General features: G+C 41.4%; 1 protein-coding gene across 2 annotated transcripts in view; it reads right to left on the reverse strand.

Moving 5' to 3' along the window:
* Positions 1–968: 968 nt before the first annotated feature.
* Positions 969–19022, reverse strand: part of LOC126417939 (inorganic pyrophosphatase) — a 124932-nt gene continuing 106878 nt past the window's right edge. For both annotated transcript variants that reach the window (XM_050085157.1, XM_050085156.1), the window contains one exon: positions 969–1220. In XM_050085157.1, the coding sequence (XP_049941114.1) occupies positions 1189–1220 (32 nt within the window). In that variant the 3' untranslated portion in view covers positions 969–1188. The remainder of the gene's footprint in view (positions 1221–19022) is intronic.

The following is a 19022-nucleotide window of genomic DNA, read 5'->3' on the forward strand; positions in this document are numbered from 1 at the left end:
ATACCCTGAGAAACATTTATTGCATTTCATTATCATTCACAGAACTACTATTGTACATTCAGATACTGGCTCAGACATTCATTCATTCACACATGGTGGAATGTATGCATCTTCACGAAGAAGAGCTGTCATGGATGTGGAAAGAATAATTATACATTAACAGGCATAAGCTGTCACTCCATGCTCCTTCTCTGAGGTATATTTACAACAGGTTACGACTTTTACAAAAATCCTGTTCCTCTTACAACACAGTCGTTCTTTCCAGCTCTGCTATTTCATATTAATAATTTATGGAACACTGTCCAGTGTTTATGAACTAAATTTTGGCAGTAGCTATACAAGTACTACAGTAACTGCTGTTTCCTATCAAGTGCAAATTTCAAAACAGAGTTAAAACTGCTATCCGAATACAACACACTGAGAAAGGTAGATTGCAATCAACACTTCATTCACACTGAGATCATTTGACATACAGCAATGTAATTTGAATAGGATATAGCAAGCTACTGGCGGCAACTTTTTTGGAAATTAGCTACCCCGGAGTTCTCTGAACTGATACAGGAAATGAGGAATCCCTATAACCAGGAGGGGGCAGTTCAACTCTCAAAGCATGTCAGTTGTCGAAATGATCTTTCAATCTCTCTCACTTCCGACACGAACTCTTAACAGCTACCAAAAACTTGTGATAGCTGACTGCACCAGCCACATTAAAGTAATAGTACATCCTATTTTGCAGAAACAACCCATAATGCAATGGCAATACAGTGTGTAAGAAGATTCATGGTAACAAAATAAATCCAACAGCTGGAGAGGGAGCAGGGAACAGAGTAGGACTGACATAGGAGGAAGGGAAAGAAGATGAATCACACTTTGGGAACTTCTAAGAGGTTTGTGACTAACGTAACTGAGGTTAAGAAGGGACAATGAGATGGAATGGGGTGGAGTAAACAGATGAATAAAGCAAAAAATGGTGTCCATATGAAATTGTATTAGATAAACAATTTTCTTAAAAACACTGAAATTGTATATAATACAAAACTGCTTCTTTTCACAGACAGCAGGACTATGCAAGTTTCAAAAATCACAGGCAGATTGAAATTAAATCTTCGGAGTTCCTTCAAGAAGTTGCTACACAGGCGACCTTACACCACCACTCCCTCTGGATCCGATATACACGCCACAAAGCAATCACTTTAGATGAATGAAGTGCCACTTATCAACTGGAATAGAAAAAATTGAATTAGAAAATTCATAAATATTTTAATTTTTGATGACAATTTTTACAACTTTCCTTACGAAAGAATGATACAGGAACTTTGATACAGTTAATAAGAACTTCTTTCATTAAATGGATATAGATTATGTTAATTCTTGCTTCTTCAAAGTTTGGATTTTAATCTTTGCAAGCGTATAAAATGCCATTTATTAACTGCAAAAGAAAGAGTAGCATTAGTAAACAGCAAGACAAAGTTTATGTAACACACTTCAGAATGTTATGCTATTATTTTCTATCATTTCCCATGTGGCTGATTTGACAATACTGAGTATTTGATTTATGTTACATTTTTTCTCTATGAATTATACGAATTCATAAGTAACTCAAAACTACTGCACATTCGCAAACTGTGCTTCGTTTGCGCACAAGCATTTCACAGGTCTCAAACGGATAGATTACTACTCACTGTAAGGTAGACATTGAGTTTGCATACCAGTAAAATGAAGACAGAGAGATACACACTGAACTTTCAACTGAAATCATCTTCAGAAACAGAAACAACAGGCTGGAGTTAGTGGCCATGAGTGTGAGGTGTACTTGCTTGTGGGAATGTGTAGGTGTTTTCCTTTCTGAAGAAGGTTTTGGCCAAAAGTGCAATATGTAATGTGTAAATTCTTTAGCATAGACGTTCCCAGTTAGAGAGAGAGAGAGAGAGAGAGAGAGAGAGAGAGAGAGAGAGAGAGAGAGAGAGAGAGAGAATCCATAGTCACAAGTCTCTCTGTAGTAATCACATGTAAGCTCTTGGCGAAGTGAATTTATGACACTTTCAAAATCATTCAGTGATATCAAAAACTTTTACAAAATGGGAAATTTAAGTCCTCTCCCTCAATACCCCCCCCCCCCCCCCAAAAAATCTTGATCCAATATAGAGGTAACCCACATTGGTGGAGTGCACAGTAACCTAGTATGTTACAATTCACATGAACAATAGCAACACAATCTAATACAATCCTCTGGCACAAAATGGAGTGCTCTTTGCTCCACACAACTATCATATAATACTCAGGGAGGTAGATTTCAGGTCACCTGATGTCCATAAAAAAATCTGTTCATGGACATGACGCAATGCTACATCCATCTCTGTAGTCAGCTTTGAAGTAAACTTTACCTTTCATCTACAACATCAAAACTACTGTTCTGGGATTTGTGCATGTTATCTGCTGTGCTTCTCATACAATTTCATGAAACTACTTGGTTAAAAAAAAAGTGAGTTTTTGCATTTTACAGTTTGATATAGCTCGATAAGGAACTAGAACGGGATTTTCACTCTGCAGCGGAGTGTGCACTGATGTGAAACTTCCTTGCAGATTAAAACTGTGTGCCGGACCATCTGGTAGAGCACTTGCCCACAAAAGGCAAAGGTCCCGAGTTCGAGTCTCGGTCCGGCACACAATTTTAATCTGCCAGGAAGTTTGATAAGGAACTGGTTTTCTTCCCACCACTGCCCACAGTTATTGTGATACTCTAAATTAAGTAGAACAGGACTTATTTTTGAGAAGTGTGCAGTAAAAAAATGTGATCACTGTCCAGTTTATGTTTGGCCCATTTTACGATAAATGGTGAATACCAAATGCAGCTAACATAACAAAATTGTTTTTAACACTGGAAGGACAGCCATACCACTTTCCAGTCTCCAGTAAATGTGCAAAATATACCGAAGTTTTGTGCCGCAAGGCTGGCAGTGACAAGTGACAATATTGTCACCTGCTTTGTCTAGCTGGTTATCCTGTGGGGACCCAAGTGTCACATGGGTAACTGTCCCATTGCATCACCTGACCTTCACAGCAATGCGTTAAATTTCATATTGTATTGCCTTGGTGAGAACCATGCCTTATTCTCATTCGTTGGACACACAGTGGTAGTAATTCAAGAAATAGTGCTTCCCAAGATGCTTGTACGATTGAAGGATGAACGAGCAACACTGCCTTTTCACAGTAGCCTGAAAATGTAGTGTGAAGACTCTTCGATGAAAGACCACAGCCAATCATGAAGAGAGGTTGTTATATTAGGTAACTGTTCCATTTGTAGTTATGCAGGTAAAAGAACCTAAATGCTAGTGCCAGAAAAGATGACTCAGGTAGACCGCAACTGACAATGGGATGGTGAAGCATCAGGTAAGGTGAAAGGCTTTTGTCTTCGAATTGGTGGAATAGCCATGCATTCCGGTCCAAGATGTTGGAGTTGGCAGTTGTGTGCATGTAACGTGTGCCTGCTTGCTTGCTTGTGCTTGGCCAAAACCTTTATGAGTGTCTTAATCAAGCCTGTCCGCAACCTGATGTGTCTTCTTTACAGTAAGAAGCAATTTATCTTTTCCTACATTGTTAATATTCCTACCTGGAGTTTCCATTGTTTGAAATTACAGGCATTATCTCTAACCAAGGACAATGCAGCGGCCAATGGCCTTCCGTTGGTCACCAAGAACAGTGACACTTGGGCTGAGTTGTCAGTGCTAACAGACAAGCAACACTGCATGAAATAATCACAGAAATCAATGTGTGACGTACAATGTACATATCCATTAGGACAGTGTGGGAACATTTGGCGTTAATGGGCTATGGCAGCAGACGACCAACTCGAGTGCCTTCGCTAACAGTATGACATCGCCTGCAGTAACACTCCTGTGGTCATGACCGTATCGGTTGGCCCCAAGGTGTCTGGCAAACTGTGGTCTGGTCAGATGAGTCCTGATTTCAGTTGTCAAGAACTGGTAAGGTTTGAGTGTGGTGTAGACCCCACGAGGCAATGGACCAAAGTTTTCAACAACACACTGTGCAAGCTGGGGTTGGTCCATAATGGTGTGGGTCCAATTCAACCTATCATTGACTGAAAATTGTTATGTTTGGTTACGTGGAGATCATTTGCAGACAGTCATGGACTTCATATTCCCTAACAACGATGTGCCATGGCACTGAGCCACAACTGTTTGAGACTGATTTAGCCCCACACATTGCCAGACAAGAATACCATCGAACATTTATGGGAGGTAATTGAGAAGGCATTTCATGCACAAAATACTGCAATGGCAATATTTTTACTATTATGGGCGGCTACAAAGGCAGTATGGTTCAGTATTTCAGCAGGGGACTTCAAATGACTTGTACCCATACCATGTTGAGTTGCTGCACTAGGCCGGGAAGAAGGAGACCTGACACGATATTAGGAGACATCCCATGACTTGTCACCTCAGGTAAATAGATAAATGTGTTTAATGAAAATACTTTCACAGTGGAAGTCAATTGTATTGAGAAAAATTACTTTCATTGTTATTTGGCACTCAACAAGAAAACCACATACAAAGGATAAAGCAAAAGGCATTTGGATGATGCTTTTCTTTTCTTTCAGTTCTCATACGTTATCAACAGTTTTTCACAACAGTTCCAGTAGAAACTGGGCAACATGTTCAGGTCAGTTGGAGACCAAGTAACCTCCTAGTGAACACTCTTTTACACATCCCAGAGCCAAATGTCACATGGATTCAGAGCAGTTTACCTTGCAGGCCATGCATTTGGAAAACTTCTGGAGATAACACATGCATGGCAGGTTGCATTACGCATATCTTTCACTGGGTAAGTGACATGAGGTATTACCATATCTTGCATGAAAATTGAACAGTACTTTTCACACAGCTGCTCTCTTTCAAAGTAGGAATCACATGCTGCACAAAGAGATCTTGATATCGTGCAGATGACATGGTACACCTGGTAAGATTCCCTGGGTGTATTCCTTTCACATGACAACAGACTGAGAACAGGACAATGGAAACTCCAGGTTGGAATATCAAAAATTTAAGAAAAAGGATAGATTGCTGCAGCTTTGGCTGAAAGCTATAATGTGTAACAGTCTTTTCATTGTGCCTGTCTGCAGCTCAACGGGCAATCTTTACAGCATGTAGCAACCCATTCTTTGCTTAACACTGTTGGATTGAGACAAAAGGTGCTTATGAATCCACACCAAACTGTCACATATGGTGGGTGTATGGCTCTTTGTACAGAACACGCGATTTAACAGTACCCTGTATTTGGCAATTTGTGTATTCACTGCACCCTGTAGTGTCAAATGTGCCTGGTCACTCTAAAGAATACTGCTTGTCTGTAAGTCATAACTTTGATCCGTGCCAGAAACTGGAGAGCAAGTTCAGACCATTGCTGAAGATTGTGAGGTTTCAGTTGCTGCACCACCTGGATCTTTTATGGGTACCAGTGTAAAACAGAATACAAAAAGTTCTGGACTGCTGACCATGGGATGGATAATTCTTGCGATACTACACGAGCACTATAACTACCTGGAGCATATGTTGCTTGGTACATCGGACCACTCCTCAGACCTTTCAGTCTGCAATGCTATCTCAACGCAGCACAGAAATTGCTACTGTTTACATCGAACAGTTTCACTAGCAGTGTAACGGCTCTTCTCGATAGCCATACCATACACTCATGTTATAGCTTGTCAAATGACAGTGTGGATGCCATACTGCAATACAAATAGCGTACAGAACCAGATTTACACCTGATGGTCAAAACTTTAATTTTTTTCCAGTGTAAATTGTTTCCGCATTAACTTATTAACGTATGTAACAAGTTTCACTGCAATACGATAGTTACAGCCTACACTGGACCTCTGCAAGTAGTTGCATTTTAGTTATAACCACCCAGTACCAAATATTCATGGTAGTACGCCACATATTTTGAAGAAGGAAGCTCTTCCAATCAAGACATTCTGTATGAATGATTCCGTTTGCTCTGCAAATGCATCTTCAGTCCCACAACACATTAATAACATTGTTAATGTGTTTTGGGATGGAAGAAGCAAAATAAATATAGCAGTGAACATACCCAATGCACAAAAATAGCCAAGATAAAACTAATGAAATGGATAGCCACATATAATGTATATCTACCATTCACAATTGACTAATGACAATATTGTGAGGATAGATTGCTACTCATCACATAGGAATCTGAGTCACTGAAAGGCACAACAAAAAGACTGCTACATATTTAAGCTTCAATCAGCCGAAACACCTTCTTCTGAAGTTGTAAATACTGGCCACTGAGGCCAGAGACACTAAGAGAGGGGGGAGGGAGATTATATTGGCCAGTCTTTTCCATAATGTTATTGCTATTCCATCGTTCATTTTCCATTGATTCACAATTGACTGTATTTCAGTACAAGTAACAGACACCAAAAATGAAATTACAGCCTTGGTAGCAACAGACACAAAAAATAAAATACGAGGGCAGTTCAATAAGTAATGCAACACATTTTTTTTCTGAAACAGGGGTTGTTTTATTCAGCATTGAAATACACCAGGTTATTCCCCAATCTTTTAGCTACACAAAACTATTTTTCAACGTAATCTCCATTCAATGCTACGGCCTTACGCCACCTTGAAATGAGGGCCTGTATGCCTGCACGGTACCATTCCACTGGTCGATGTCGGAGCCAATGTCGTACTGCATCAATAACTACTTCATCATCCGCGTAGTGCCTCCCACGGATTGCGTCCTTCATTGGGCCAAACATATGGAAATCCGACGGTGCGAGATCGGGGCTGTAGGTTGCATGAGGAAGAACAGTCCACTGAAGTTTTGTGAGCTCCTCTTGGGTGCGAAGACTTGTGTGAGGTCTTGCGTTGTCATGAAGAAGGAGAAGTTCGTTCAGATTTTTGTGCCTATGAACACGCTGAAGTCGTTTCTTCAATTTCTGAAGAGTAGCACAATACACTTCAGAGTTGATCGTTTGACCATGGGGAAGGACATCGAACAGAATAACCCCTTCAGCATCCCAGAAGACTGTAACCATGACTTTACCGGCTGAGGGTATGGCTTTAAACTTTTTCTTGGTAGGGGAGTGGGTGTGGCGCCACTCCATTGATGGTGTTCGGTTAGACAACGAGGCACCCAGCGGGAACAAACCTTTTAATATCCCAACTGGTGAACAATTGTGACAGCACTACTAACAGAGATGTCAATTTGAGCACTGAGTTGTTTGATGGTGATCCGTCGATCATCTCGAACGAGTGTGTTCGCACGCTCCGCCATTGCAGGAGTCACAGCTGTGCACGGCCGGCCCGCACGCGGGAGATCAGACAGTCTTGCTTGACCTTGCGGCGATGACGACACACGCTTTGCCCAACGACTCACCGTGCTTTTGTCCACTGCCAGATCACCGTAGACATTCTGCAAGCACCTATGAATGTCTGAGATGCCCTGGTTTTCCGCCAAAAGAAACTCGATCACTGCCTGTTGTTTGCAACGCACATCCGTTACAGATGCTATTTTAACAGCTCCGTACAGCGCTGCCACCTGTCGGAAGTCAATGAAACTATACGAGTCGAAGTGGGAATGTTTGAAAATAGTCCACAAGAAATTTCCGGTTTTTTCAACCAAAATTGGCCGAGAAAAAAAATGTGTTGCATTACTTATTGAACTGCCCTCGTATTTTGTATTTCCTTAAATTGAAAGGCCCCCTACAGATTTATTAATGTTTAGATACATAACCTAAAATGAAACTGACCAAAGAAAAGGAAACTACGCTCCTGTCACGTATCGACTCTGGGTCACTCATAACCAATGTAACTAGATGAATGGCTCCACACTGAGCGGAACCCCACCATGTGGGGAAATTCACATGGGCCTGTGGCAGACTCCCAACACACTGAAGGCTGAGCCAGGCTCAGCAGACAATTTTGTATCACCTGGAAATCCAACTGGGCTAGCTAACAAGTCATGCCTGTTCACCTGAGTTTCCCTACACAAGGCACAGTTTCATTCGACACTGAGCCATTTGGTACACTGCACTGTTTATATGGGAAGTCCAGCAACCAGCTTTCTTCAAAATTAAATCTCAAAAAACCAAGGTCGAAAGATGAGTGGAACAAATGGTACATTTATTGTGAAAGCTGTACAAATTTTATACAGAAGTTTCGTTGCTAACAAATGGTGCTGTACACTGAAGCTCTTACAGTAGCGGCGTGCATAATTTGACTCATCTTATGCAAGTAGTCTGCAATCTCATCACAGTCTTATCAAAATGTCCACCACTTGCAGTACAGAGGTGACACAAATTAACAATAAGATTTGCCATCACATCTTTTAGTGTCTCATGGAAATGGATTCAAAGCCACAAAGATTATCAATTCAAGCTTGTCCAGTGGGGTGGCATGGTTCTCAGGTGATGCCTTTCGAAGTGCCTCACAAGCAGTAGTCAAGAGTCAGATTGGCCTAGTATGGAGGCAAATCTAACCCTGCACCAGTAAATTTGCAATAATCCAACCATGACTAAACCTGAAGTATTCATCAAGAGAGCTAAACACCTGTCTTGTGCCATGTGGTTGGCAACATCTAGCATGCACAACTCAGTGCCCAGTTGGTCCTCCAATGCCACATGTGTCGAGACAAACTGTTCCAAAATTACAACATGTTGTTCACTAGTAATCATTTTTATGCATGAAAAGAGTGCCAATTGTACCTCTGCTTCATATCAGAGGATCACCCGTTTTGTTTAGTAATGACACCATTTATGTGGAAATGTGTATCGTCTGAACCATATGCAGCTAATATCAACTGCTTCATATCAGTCATTGTGTGAATGTTTCGAACTATCGGTCCTCAATCACACAGCTCGTGGAGGTATAGCCTGGTGGCTTTGGATTTTGAATGGAAACGTGTTTAGGCTGTCTATTTTTTTCATGCTGGAACACTTCCACTCAGTCTCTCCTGCAATTCTCCAGACTAATTTCCTTTGAGTTTGCTAAATAATTCTGTACCAATATTTTCAGGAGTGACTACAGTTTCCCTGGGGCTAACATTCCCCACCAGGTCATCAGCCACACTGCCTGTCTCTTGGAATTTGGTGAAGAGGTTGCGAGTGGTTTTCACACTGGGTCTTTTTGTAACATTAAACATAGTTTGAAAACTGCACCTTGCTGATGTAGGACTGTGTTCTAGCCACAGTACTCCATTACAAGAAAGACACGTTCTATGGAGTACTTAATTTCAATCTCTTCTTCCAGTATGCTAACATTCTTTCAAGTTTCTATAATGGAACTCATTGTTCTGAGCTGCAGCAGACATTAAATACATTATATATTGCTATTATCTGTTAGCTTTCTGAACTATTTCAAAACTTCTGTATAAAATTCTTACAGCTTTCAAAATAAACATCTCATTTGTTCCACTGATTTATCAGTCTTAGTTTTTGAGATATTTAATTTTGAGATCAGGTACTACTATGCTGGACAGGCCATTTGAGGTGGCCTTTACAAATAAATGTACAAGAAATCCAATTTAAATTTTTCTGAATGTTGCCTGCAGAACTGATCAATACTCATTCTGAAAGCTTAGAAATCTTCAGGTATTCAAATATACTCTGGAGAACTTCAACAGTATTTTTTGTACATAAAATGGTATATACTAATAATGCACATAGTAATGCCCAGTCCCACCACAAGCATGGGCATTCCAACAAGAAAAAATATTATAGTTTCAGTTCAGTTCTGCGAATATGACTTTAGCCCACCAGCTCCTGCCAAAAATTGAACAGCAGGAGGAAGTATCAGGTGACATCCTGCACCAAATAAAGTGAGAATTTCTTATACCAAAAAGGTTGTCTGTATTTTCTGATATGCAAAACAGACTTCATTATGAATTTCTTACAAAGGGCAACAGAAGTGTTGTAAACTACATGTGTCTACAGGGACAACTGGACAAAAAGAGAAACACAGATTGGGCAGCAGAAGAGAAGCAGACTATCACCACCTGTCCACAAGGGTGGTTTTTGGAAATGGGAAAACAGGAAACTTTTTAGTCTTTGGGAAACCCACTCTTTTACAGTTTTGGCACCTTCCAACTCCCACTTACTCCCAAATCTGGGATAATTTGTAAAAGGATGTGTGTTCATTCTAATGGTATGCTGTAATAGCTGCGTATAGTTATTTTGGAGTCCTTCCAGAATCTACATCTATATTTTAAGCCACCTTGTAGCATGTTGCAGAGGCTCATACAGGTAAGTTTTACCCTTTCCCTGTTCCTTTCAGGAAGCGCGTGTGATGGCACGACTGTTGGTAAACCTCCATACGAGCTCCAACTATCTCAGACTCTCTCCTGTAGCAGTTTTGTGAGGTATGTGGGAAGAAGTAGTATGTTGTCCTACACTTCCTGAAATGATTGGCCTCGAATATGCTGTTCTCTTCGAGAGATCTTCTCCATCTCTCCTGTTAATCTGAATCTAAAGGTCCTGTACTGATGACCAATACTCAACACTCAGTTGCTCAAGTGTTTGTAAGCCACTCCTTTCGTGAATGGCTTACATTTCTCCAAGACCCTCCAAAATCATCTCAGGCTGGCACATGTGATTATTCGACTTCAGGTCGCACTGAATGGTTAGACCCGAGTGTTTTACTATAAACACTGTTTACGGCCATGTGTTGCATTTATTTCTATTCAGGTTCAACCTAGAGTCCTTGCACAAATGATGAATCCTCTGGATACCTTCCAGCATTTTGTTTATCTACTGGTGTTTCAAGTTTCCCACATTGCCAGTGTCCGCACATTTCACATTTGCCGTGTGGCTGATTGTCTGTTGGAAGCACACGTATGTGCCATCTGGCAGGAATGGCCAGCTTCTGGGGCCAGAATACCAGAGCTGCGGAGGGAGGAAGAGAAAGTAATTGCCCGTCAATTGGGTCTGGGAGCATATAGTGTCAAAAATTATCACTATCGGAAAGGAGCAAAGGAACTTTGTGGAAAATTGCTAACCGATGCCACAGGACAGCTTGTGGAGCTTTGATGGCACACCGTATAGACACCAGAACATGCACAATGGGTGACTGCTGCTGTTTAAACAGATGTTGGCGAAGCGGAGTGTTTGGTGCAGTGACAAGGTACTGTATTGTGTCTAAACTTTAATTTGGGGAGGACTGTAAATTCACCTAGACTTTTGATAAGGAAGCTGGCTTCAGCTGTATCTACTCTTATGTTGTGATAGCCAAATGTTGGAATATGTTATTGCACAACTTCTGCCTGTAAGTATTACATCACCCCTCTACGACTGCAGAATACAAGTGTGGTGAAAGCACAGCAGTGATTCCATGTTAAATTTGTCTGTGTTTTGGTAGCCTGCATGTGTTATTTATTAGATGGAGGTCTCCAGTTGCTGACATGTGACGTATTTGTTTGCTAGCTCCGGTTTGACTGTTTGTAACCAAACTGATTCATCACATGAGGAGAAGCCCTCAGATCAAAAGGAAAAGTAACTTGCCGATGCATTAATTTGTGAATTATGTTTTGGAGGAATTTAGCGAAGCACTGGTGTGTGAGAACTGCCCATTGCAAACGTCACAGGCATTTCCTTGTGACGAGTCCCTGTTACTGTATGGTGTTTACTCATGCCTTATCTTTCAACAAAGCCTTAACTGCAAATGTAAGTCGGTTTGGGGGAGGGGACCAAACAGCAAGATCATCAGTCCCATCGGATGAGGGAAGGAGGGAGGGTATCTGCTATGCCCTTTCAAAGGAACTGTCCTCGCATTTGCCTGAAGCAATTTAGGGAAATCACAGAAAACCTACATCAGGATGGCTGGATGCAGTTTTGAACCGCCGTGCTCCAGAATGCGAGTCCAGTGTGCTAAGCACCATGCCAACTCGCTCTATAATTGAAGATGTTCCTTTAGCTATTTTGATAAATATCAAGATCCAATTTAATGAGCTGGGTTTTGGATAAGAGATAGGATTGAAGAAAATTTCCCACTTTGATAAGAGAAAGCTCTAGATCTGATTAGACTTTCTTCCTGAGCTAGTACTATCATTTTACTAATAGTTTGTTTTAACTTCATCTTGTTCTTTTAAAAAGAACTGAGGAATTTTCAGGGAAAACTTATTTTTCAAAACAACAACATTACCTGCTTCAAAGTAGTTCCCTTAGGCAACTATACACTGGCAGAGTCTTTCTTACTAGTCTTGGTAGCAGAGCTGTAAAGCTATGAATGGTAGGGCCTGTAACACGTCAGTCACGTTCTTTTAAATGTCCGAGAGTCCGGGAATTACATCCTTTTAAGACTTTTTCAACATCAGAAAAAGAAAGACCACAAGGGCACAGATCAGGTGAATAGGGGGCTTTGGAACAACAGGATTGCCTCTGGAGGTCAAAAATTCCATGATCGAAATGGCAGTGTGACATGGGACAGTGTCATGATGCAGCATCGACTTGTCTGCAATGACCGATCTCATTTAATTCACCCTTTTCCTGTGCTTTTTCAATGACATCTCTGTGAAACACTTGGTTTTAAGCTTATCCTGGAAGAAAAAATTCTTTATGCATGATATTCCTACTGTCAAAAAGATCAGGTCAGCATTGTTTCGATCGTTGACTTGCTCATTTGAGCTTCTTTTGGTTGGGGAGATGTCTGTGTGCCACTCCTCACTTTGCTGCTTTGTCTCAGGATCATACTCAAGAACCCAGGATTTAACACCTGTGATCACATGACTGAATCACTTGTGTAAGTTTAGTAGGTCACCAATCAGCCTTATTGTCAAATGTCAGTCTGATCTCACAAGAGCATGCACACATTGGACATTTTTTGAAGTTGAACATTTCTCTGAAGGAGGTTCATCTTCAAGGAGTTCGGCCCTTCCAAAAATGATTTTTGCCACACAGAAACATGTGCTCTTGATAAGGAATGTTCCTCATAGGCTTGTTTCAACTTTTCAAAGGTCACACTTGCGAATTCCCCAAGTTGAACACAAAACTTGATTGCACAACGTTGCTCTAAATTCCACTGTTCCTTCTTCGTAACATGCAACAAAAACATAACTTCACTGACGGCACTCTCAAAAATCGCCTGATGGCTATACGGAGCTGAAACTGAGCATCTGGAAGGAATGACCCAGAACACATGGTATACCGAAGTAAAACACAGCATTGAGAGATTGCTTGCAGTGTTGTCAGTCTCATTACTTTTCTCACACACCTTTTACACTTCATCATCATCATCATCATCATCACATCACCATCACCAATCACCAATCACCAACACCATCACCATCACCTTAAAATTCGTGATCTATCAAAGAACTGAAGTACATAGGAAAAATAAATCTTTAAGCTAGGTCCTTTTTATTATATTGCTCTTGGAAGATAAATAAATCACACATTTGGAATCCTGAATGACTAATTTATACAATTATGAACAATTTAATGAGAGAAAGTTGCTGTGCCTGAGAAAGTGCACTCCATCTGAACAGTAATGATACCTTGTTATATGAAGTGCACCTTCACACTTTGTGCTGGTTGTATGTGACATTCTAGCACCAGATGGGTGAGGTGCACGGCATGTGTCATCGTGGCCTTTGCACTAGCTACACTGGTGGGTGTACCTAGTTTATAGTTAAGTTTTATTTTAGCAGTCTGCATGTTGTGGCTCATGTCAGCACCAATGACACCTGTCACATGGGTTCTGAGGCGATCCTCTGTTCTTACAGGCAGCTGGCAGAGGTGGTGGTGGTGGTGGTGGTGGTGGTGACTGCTGGCCTCGTGCATGGGGTGGAAGCAGAGTTTGCAATTAGCATCATCGTTCCCAGAGTTGATCGGCGTCCTTTGGTTTGGAGCCAATTGGAAGGTCTCAATCACAGGCTTCGTCGACTGATTATCTTCACTGCAGGTTTCTAAACCTGCCTTATTGTGTAGGGATTTGTAGGATACCGCTTGATAAGTCAGGGGTGCACTACACAAAGGAAGCAGCTACTCGGGTAGCAGAGTACTTGTGGAGTACACATGAGGGTTTTTTAGGCTAGGCAGTAGTTTGAAGTGCTCTGATACGCAGCAAGAAAAATCAAATGGCATTCAGAATGGACACACCTCGACTGTCAATTTTATCAGTAAACTGTCGAAGTATTTGTAATAAGATTGCCAAATTTACTGCCCTCCATGAAAGTTCTCGCACTCAATTTATTCTTGGGACCGAGAACTGGCTGAAACCTGAAGTGGAAAGCTCAGAGATATTTAGCTAGTCACGGAACGAGTTAGACACCATTGAAAGGGGAGTGTTAACTGCAGTTGACAAAAACTGTGTCTTGTGAGGATGAAGTTGAGTTTGACAGAAGTTATCTTGTCACTTATAATAGGTGGAGGTTAAACCAAGTTAATAGCTGGATGTTTGTACCAGCCACCTGATTCTGCTATAACAGTTCTAGTCGTTCAAAGAAAGTCCAGGGTCAATAGTGCGTAAATACCCAGATCATGCAACATTAGTTGGATGCGGCTTTAACCTACTGAGTACAGATTGGGATGTCTATGGATTGTGTGTGTGTGTGTGTGTGTGTGTGTGTGTGTGTGTGTGTGTGTGTGTGTGGGGGGGGGGGGGGGTTCAGTGATGCACAACACTTTCTATGTGTTTTATGATAGCTGTCTTGAGTAGCTAGCTTGGCAGCCCACATGCAACACAATACACCAGACCTTACATACGAAAACAGGGATTAGTGATCACGATGTCATTACAGTAACGATGATTACAAAAGTTAATGAATCAGTTGAGAAGGCTAGGAGAGTGTTTCTGCTAATAGAGCATATAAGCAGTTATTAACATCTCACTTTGACAGTGAATAGTAATCACTTAGTACCAGTAAGATGGATAAGAGGAATTATGGGCGAAGTTTAAGCAGGTTGTAAATTGTGGTCTGCAGAGTTACATACCTAGTAAGTGAATAGAGTATGGAAAAGAATCACTATGGTTTAATAACTAAATCTCTAAGATGCTAAGGAGAAAGAGACTGATGCACTCTTGGTTCAAAAAGGAACACACAAATGACGACAATCTAAGGTTAGTAGAGATTTGTGCGTCTGAAAAGATCTATGCACGAAGCAAACAATTACCCCCAATCACACGTTAGCAGAAGACCTGGCAGATAACCTCAGAAAATTCTGGTCATATGTAAAATCACTAAACGGGTCAAAGGCTTCCATGCAGTCCCTTGTTGACCAGCCTGGTGTGGCAGTTGAAAACAGCAGAAGAAATGCTTAAGTTTTAAATTTCATGTTCAAAAAATTGTTCACACAGGACAATTGTACAAACAGTGTCTGACCACTGAACAGACTCCCGTGTGGACGACACAATAATAAGCATACCTGGTACAGAGAAACAACTGAAAGATTTAAAAGCAAACATATTACACGGTTCAGGTGGGACCCCAGTTCAATTTTACAAGTACTACTGTATGGCACTAGCCCCTTATCTAGCTCGCATTTACTGTGAATCTCTTGCCCAGCACAAAGTCTCAAGTGACTGGAAAAAAGTGCAGATGACCCCAGTATATAAGGAAGGTAAAAGAAGGGATCTGCAAGATTAAGACCAATATCCCTAACTGTTGTTGGAATATAATGAACTTGACAGACTAAGAAGCTTGTGTGCACGAATCAGCAGGGTTTTAGAAAGTATAGCTCATGGGGAAGTTCAGCTTGCCCTTTTCTCACATGGTATACTCAGAACAACTATGGATGAAGGGAAACAGGCACATTTCATACCTCTAGATTTCTGGGAAGCGTTTGACGTAAGCCCCAATTGAATGCTGTTAACGAATGTACGAGCATATGTAATAAGTTCACAGTTATGTGAGTGGTTGGAAGACTTCTTAAATAACAGCACCCAGTATGTTGTCCTTGATGGCGAGTGTTCAGAGACAAGCCTATTGTAAGGAGTGTCCCATGGAAGTGTGATAGGACTGCTGTTCTCCATATACACTAATGATTTGGGGGACAGGGTGCGCAACAATCTGCAGTTGTTTACTGATGATGGCTTGGTGTATGATAAGGAGTGGTTCAAATGGTTCAAATGGCTCTGAGCACTATGGGACTCAACTGCTGAGGTCATTAGTCCCCTAGAACTTAGAACTAGTTAAACCTAACTAACCTAAGGACATCACAAACATCCATGCCCGAGGCAGGATTCGAACCTGCGACCGTAGCGGTCTTGCGGTTCCAGACTGCAGCGCCTTTAACCGCACGGCCACTTCGGCCGGCTATGATAAGGAGTGTTGAAGCTGTGTGACAGTAGGAAGAGACAAGATGACTTAGAAAAACTTCGCAGTTGCTGTAATAAATGGCTGCTAGTCCTAAATGTAGAAAAATGCAAGTTAATGCTGATGAGCAGGAAGATCAATCCCGTAAAGTTTGGTTTCAGTATTACTAGGGTCCTGCTTGACATAGTCATATCATTTAAATATCTGGGTGTAACATTACGAAGTGATATGGGATGGAATAAGCATGTGAGAGCTGTGGTAGGGAAGGCAAATGGTCGACTTATGTTTATTAGGAGAATTTTAGGGAGGGTGGTTCACCTGTAAAGGAGACTGCATATATGACACTGGTGTGACCTATTCTAGAGTACTGCTGGAGTATTTGGGATCCATACCAGGTCAGATTGAAAGGTAACATTGAAGCAATTCAGAGGCAGGGTACTAAATTTGTTACCAGCAGGTTTTAACAGCATGTGTTACGGAGATGCTTTGAGAATTCAAATGGGAATCCCTGGAGGGAAAATGACATTCTTTACAAGAAATACAATTGAGAAAATTTAGAGAACCAGCATTTGAAGCTGACTGCCGAGTGATTGTACTGCCGCCAAAATGCATTGCACGTAAGGACCATGAAGGTAAGATCCAACAAATTGGGGTTCATATGGAGGCAAGCAGATAATTGTTTTCCCCATCACTATTTGCGAGTGGAAAAGGAAAGGAAAGGAAATGACTAGTAGTGATACAGGAGGGTACCATCATATGGTGGCTTGTGGACATCTGTGTAGATGCAGATTAATTTGTCACTTTCCACTTTCCTTATTCCTATAGGCAACAATGATCTATGCACGAAGCAAACAATTACCCCCAATCACACATTAGCAGAAGACCTGGCAGATAACCTCGGAAAATTCTGGTCATATGTAAAATCACTAAACGGGTCAAAGGCTTCCATGCAGTCCCTTGTTGACCAGCCTGGTGTCTACCTATTTCACGAACTTTAGTTTATATTTTACTATAGTAATTTACATATAGTCTGACAGGACAGTGGGTCAGGGCAACAAAGACTTACTGGTGGCTGAGTACATGTCTAGAAACAATATATTACAAAAAGAGAATCTGTGAACATTTTTATGTTACAAGTACGTTAACTCCATAAATAAGGTTTCTATCACAGTTAATAATACAGGGTGATTCAAAAAGAATACCACAACTTTAGGAATTTAAAACTCTGCAACGACAAAAGGCAGAGCTAAGTACTATCTGTCGGCAAATTAAGGGAGCTATAAAGTTTCATTTAGTTGTACATTTGTTCGCTTGAGGCGCTGCTGACTAAGCGTCAGCGTCAGTTGATGCTAAGATGGCGACCGCTCAACAGAAAGCTTTTTGTGTTATTGAGTTCAGCGTGCATTTGGAACGAAGTATGGTGTTAAACTTCCTGATAGGTGGTGTATTAAACATTGGTATAAACAGTTTACAGAGAATGGGTGTTTGTGCAAAGGGAAAAGTTCTGGACGGCCGAGAACGAGTGATGAAAATGTAGCACGCATCCAGCAAGCATTTGTTCGCAGCCCAGGAAAATGTTAAGGATATGGTGTTTCGGCCACCTCTCCCAGCCACCACTGATGATTTGAAACGAGAAATAACAGCCGCTATCCAAACTGTTATGCCTGATATGCTACAGAGAGTGTGGAACGAGTTGGAGTATCGGGTTGATATTGCTCGAGTGTCTGGAGGAGGCCATATTGAACATCTCTGAACTTGTTTTTGAGTGGGGAAAAAAAAACCTTTTTAAATACTCTTTGTAATGATGTATAACAGAAGGTTATATTATGTTTCTTTCATTAAATCCACATTTTTAAAGTTGTGGTATTCTTTTTGAATCACCCTGTATTTTGACCAGCCTGACATTATCTTCCATGTGTAGAATGTGGTAGTTTTAGTTCTAAATGAAACAATGGAAACTCCAAGTTGGAATTTCAACAATATAAGGAAATATGAGTTGTTTAGGAATAAAGGAGACAACTCTCTGAAAGGCAGAAGTGCTGCATCGCCACCAGGTGCACAAACAAAAGGTACAGCACTTTGCTGCCTTTCAGAATGCATCTCTGTACCTTTTCGTTCATGTACCTGTTGGCTCAGTGGTTCTGCCTTTTGGTGAGTTGTGTCCTTCATTTCTAAATAATTCTTAACCCTGAACCCGAACTTTCCATACGTTAATGTAAGGAGGGAGATAGACTGCTACACATTGTGAAGATGACAATGAGTTGCAGACAGGCACAATGAGACTGTTACACATTTATCTTTCAGCCACAGCCTTCTTCAGAAAAGCAACACACACACACACACACACACACACACACACACACACACACACAGTACAGTTATTTCCAGCAGCTCGGACTGGAATGCAATTGTCATGTTTAATGGAAGCAGTAATGTGAAGGGGTCAGGATGGGGAAGAGGGAAAGATAGCTGGGTACAGGTGGGGAAAAGAAGAAGAGCACTTTGTGGCAGTGTGTGCAGGGACTAGGAGGAGACATGCCAACTCTGCCACCAGGTGTGGCATCAGGAGGCTATGCGGCAGGGACGTAGGGTCGGGGAACGGAATAGGAGATGAGCTTTTGCGGCCTGCCCTCTGCCAAAACAACCACCAGTCTTTCCCCTCCCCTGCTCCACTTTTTTTGCTTGCCACTCCCCCTCCCCCACTCCCTCTCTCCCAGATCCACAGCTTCCTGACA

Source organism: Schistocerca serialis, chromosome 1, assembly GCF_023864345.2.
Source record: "Schistocerca serialis cubense isolate TAMUIC-IGC-003099 chromosome 1, iqSchSeri2.2, whole genome shotgun sequence".
Classification (NCBI taxonomy): domain Eukaryota; kingdom Metazoa; phylum Arthropoda; class Insecta; order Orthoptera; family Acrididae; genus Schistocerca; species Schistocerca serialis.